This window comes from Synchiropus splendidus, chromosome 2 (genome assembly GCF_027744825.2).
Source record: "Synchiropus splendidus isolate RoL2022-P1 chromosome 2, RoL_Sspl_1.0, whole genome shotgun sequence".
Lineage (NCBI taxonomy): Eukaryota > Metazoa > Chordata > Actinopteri > Syngnathiformes > Callionymidae > Synchiropus > Synchiropus splendidus.
The window spans coordinates 33,514,231-33,518,172 of NC_071335.1; the positions used below are offsets into that span (position 1 = coordinate 33,514,231).

At 39.3% G+C, this 3,942-nt stretch overlaps 1 protein-coding gene across 1 annotated transcript; it reads right to left on the reverse strand.

The window, feature by feature from the left end:
- Positions 1 to 2,059: 2,059 nt before the first annotated feature.
- On the reverse strand, positions 2,060 to 3,942 carry LOC128753563 (CD209 antigen-like protein E). Its single transcript, XM_053855344.1, has 6 exons — positions 3,801 to 3,942; positions 3,597 to 3,680; positions 3,161 to 3,241; positions 2,441 to 2,583; positions 2,273 to 2,373; positions 2,060 to 2,207 (listed from the first exon to the last, which is right to left on the reverse strand). The coding sequence occupies exons 1-6, from the start codon at positions 3,895 to 3,897 to the stop codon at positions 2,060 to 2,062; spliced, it is 654 nt and encodes a 217-aa protein (XP_053711319.1). The 5' UTR covers positions 3,898 to 3,942.

Sequence of the window (3,942 nt, forward strand, 5' to 3'; positions counted from 1 at the left end):
GATGATTAAAACAAGTCCGCACAACAATATGTCCTGAAAATACATTACAGCCGCTTAAAAAAAGATATTTGAGTTGAGATTCCTACATTCATCAAACCAAAATGTGTATCTACTAATGAAGGTTTTCTCTCTCATCCATTGTTGCTGACTGTATATGACAATGTATGACAAATATATTTAATATGAAATATACGAATAAAATACATGTTGGTCGATCACGTCAAATTCACAGTTTGGGGCAAACTTGAGTGTCTTGGTGGAGGTATGTGTTGTACCAGTGCCTTTCTATTAAAGGTTGGTTCGTCCATGAGTCGCAGCTGCGCTGCACTTGGGGCTCTTCTTCCCACACACACTCGCAGCAAAGAAGCCGGTCAAATTCGCAACTTTGAGTTGTTTTTAAACCTGATGCGACTTGACCACACACCTGCACGACAGAATGATTGTGTTCCTTGTCGGACCCACGACGCCAAAGACTGAGCTAACAGAGCTAACAGTGCTAACAGATAGTTGGATAAAAACTTCATACAGCACCAAATAGATGCTTTCCAAAATGTGAAGAGAGAAAGAATAATTGTAGTTATGAAGCAAGCTGAGGCAAAGAATCTAAGATTTGTCTGGAAATTCTCCAAACAAGAAGTTCTTTGGCCTAAATTGCCAGAAACTTGCAAGTTAGTTTCAAAAATGCAAGTGCAATCGTGATAACGTCTAAACAGTTACTTAAAACACATATTAATCCTGATGTAGTTTTTCCATATTGCCCATCACGTTCTGTCGACACTTTTAAACAAACACATTTTCTGCTATTTGTTTCTGCAAATGACATGCCAAAACAGCAGAGTGTCATTTGCAAAAGGTTTTCACAAATTAAAAGGGAATTTCTACAAAATGTTCGACTAAGCGCACAATGTTCCTTTAGTGGTGAGCCTTGGGATATTTTCGTTGAATGAAGGGCTAGAAAAGCGGTTGGAAAACCCTGCTCTGAGTAATCTGTGTCCCATAGATTTAGACATAGACATAGATAATCATTTTTATTGAAGCGTGAAGCGAATTGTTCGAAATCTGACTCGAAAAAGAAATAATGCGTTCCAAGCCTTAAAATAGTCTTTTGTAGGAGTGAATGTAGAGTGTCTGCTGCAGGTGCGCTGTTCGTCTATGTGTGTGGCCGCTGCATGTGGGAGGGGTTGCCGAGTGAGTGACGTCTCTCCAGAAGTGAAGAGGTGCCCGGTGCGTGTCCAGCTCTGAATGTGCGCTTCTGTGCAGTTTGGCTGTGACAAAGTCATAAACCAAGTCACGCTCTGTCCCAGACTTGCTTGGCATGAGACCTGAAAATAGCTAACACATTCCCTTATATTTGTTAAGGAATTGAGTCATGGAAAATGTTCTCAAAATGTAAAAAATGTGCATCTATAATCAGAATTTATAATAAGCTCGCCCACTTTATATCTGCAGCAAAATTTGTTGATCTATAAATGTTCACTCATCTTTGTTGGGCTTGTCATACATAAATTCAACTCACATGACTTTGTTTATGGAGAGTAGAAGAGATTTATCAGAAACAGCTGATGTTACATACATGCTTTGTGATGTACATTCAAAAATGTCATTCACTTTGGTGTGTGTGTGATATGTGTTACATCATCTCACAAATGCTTGTACAAAAACTGTTTTCCTGATCCAGAAACCTCTGGTAAAATATTGTCTGGCTTGAAGCTGCAACGATACAGGACAACAGCAGAAGGTTCGAACATCAGCTTCCTCAGACTTCGGAATTATTATCTGCTCATAATTCATCTTGTGATTCCTAAAGAAGATGATCACATCTTATAATTGTTTGTTGTTGTTTTTTTACAAGAAGCCGCTAATAATTGCTGCAAAAAAAAACATCTCTTGCCACAAATATTATGAAAAATGAAATGTTGAAACAAATCCATTCATGCTCCACAAATCCCTCTGTGAGTTGTTCAGAAGCATGATTGAAACAGCAAGTTTCACTGTAGATAACAGTGGACTATTGAGGTGGGACAGACAGTGATGCTGCTGAAGCAAAGGAATACGTTAGTTACAGGAAATTTATGTTCTTCTCACAGATCCAAGATTTCTCAATTTGACAATCAGCATCATTCCAGCTTTTTCCTACAGGACGGTCATTTATTTCAGTGCAGTTTTCTATTCCATCAACATCATTGGGCTCTCCACGGGACCAGAAGCTGAAATCACAGCAGGAAAATGTGTCATTTGATAAAAAAAAGTGTGTACATTTGTGTGTGCGTACCTTATGTTCAGCGGAGTCCCGTCCACCCAAACCCACTGCCCGTTGTCCTGCTGTTGACTCAGTCCAATCCATGTAATCTTTCCAAATTTATTCATGAACTCCTAAAGAAGTTCAAGGGAAACATTTTATTATCATCACCCTTGAGTTCAGTTGTTACACGTGACAGACCTGCTCTTCTCTGCTGTTGATGACCACCAGGTCTGCACCTCTTTCAACACAGAAGTTTCTGCTGTCAAACCAGGATTTCTTAACTGGTGACACGTAGTAGAGACTGGTTCGGAAATACCGCCATCCTCGTTGGAGATATTCCTCTGTTCGGATGAAAATAACAACAACATGTATTCATGACAACGAAATAATACATTGCAGCCACTTTGAAAGTGGATTATATTTAATTCCAGATTCCTGCATTCATTTCTATTTATTCCAGCTTAGGGTTAAATAAACAAGTTGGAAATCCTGACTTTATTAAACCCAACGTACTGTTGAATCACTGAAGTAAATCTACGTCCATGTGTCTATGGTGACAAACTGTGGCTCTTGATAATAGATGGACAGAAAGAACTCAATAATTACTCTCTTGGGAAGCTACTCTCACTCATCCATTGAGCGCATTAATGATACCGCCCCCTACTGCCCGACAGAGCACATTGACCTGAGCTTAGTTAAATACACATTTTATAGATAAAATGAGGGCAATAATATCAAAATAATAGTTTGGGTGAAAATGTGTGGCTTGGTGGAGGAATGTGCAACCCAGTGCTTTTCCAGGTGTAAACTCCATCTCTGTGCTTCCATGCAACTCTGAGCCTCAACTCTTATTGCATCGATAAATATATTCTAGCTCGCATGAACCGCATGAATTAAGATTTATATTCATTTACCTACCTAATTCATTGAGCTTCATCTTCATGACTGCAGTCTCATTTGCACGATTGAAGTCAATGTTGGCCATCTTTCCAGAATTGTCTGTAAGTGAGAAGAAAAGAGAAAAGTTTGTCACTTTATAACTGACTGTGGTCTGCATCTGAAAGAAAAATTCAGAAGTCCCGTTCAGGGTTTGCCACAGCTTCCTCCTCCCCACACACACTGAGCTCTTCATGTCTGCATTTACAAAGACTTTACCTTCTTTTCTGAAGGAATGTTATGCGTGATAAACAAAAATATGCATTTTGGATCATTTCAGTCCTTTTTAATGGCTGCATTTGTTTACAGAAACCAAGAATTGAAAAAAAAAAAAAAAAAAACACTTTTCTTTGTAACTTTCAGTAGCATTTCTTTCTGTATCTTATCAGAGACAACAAGCAGCAACAGAAATACTCACATATACGAAGGGAAACATTGAGACCGACTTGTAGGAGACACAGGAGTCCAAACGCCACAGCGAGGCCCTTGTAGTAACTCTGCCCTTTGTTGGAGAAGATTTACAAAACAATAAACATCAAGCAGCTTGTCCTCTCACGTCGCCACATTAAAACAATACAAACTATCACAGTTCATAATCGTTCAAAGGAGTGCTTTTTCTTACCAGGCGCTGCAGTAGTTGACCCTGGGGAGAAAGTTTCAGGCATGTCGTTGTATTCTGTTGCTATTCTGATGCTTTCTTCACGAACCACCTCTGCCATGCTAATCTTCTCAGGCAGTCACAACTTTATCAGACGGTTCTGCAT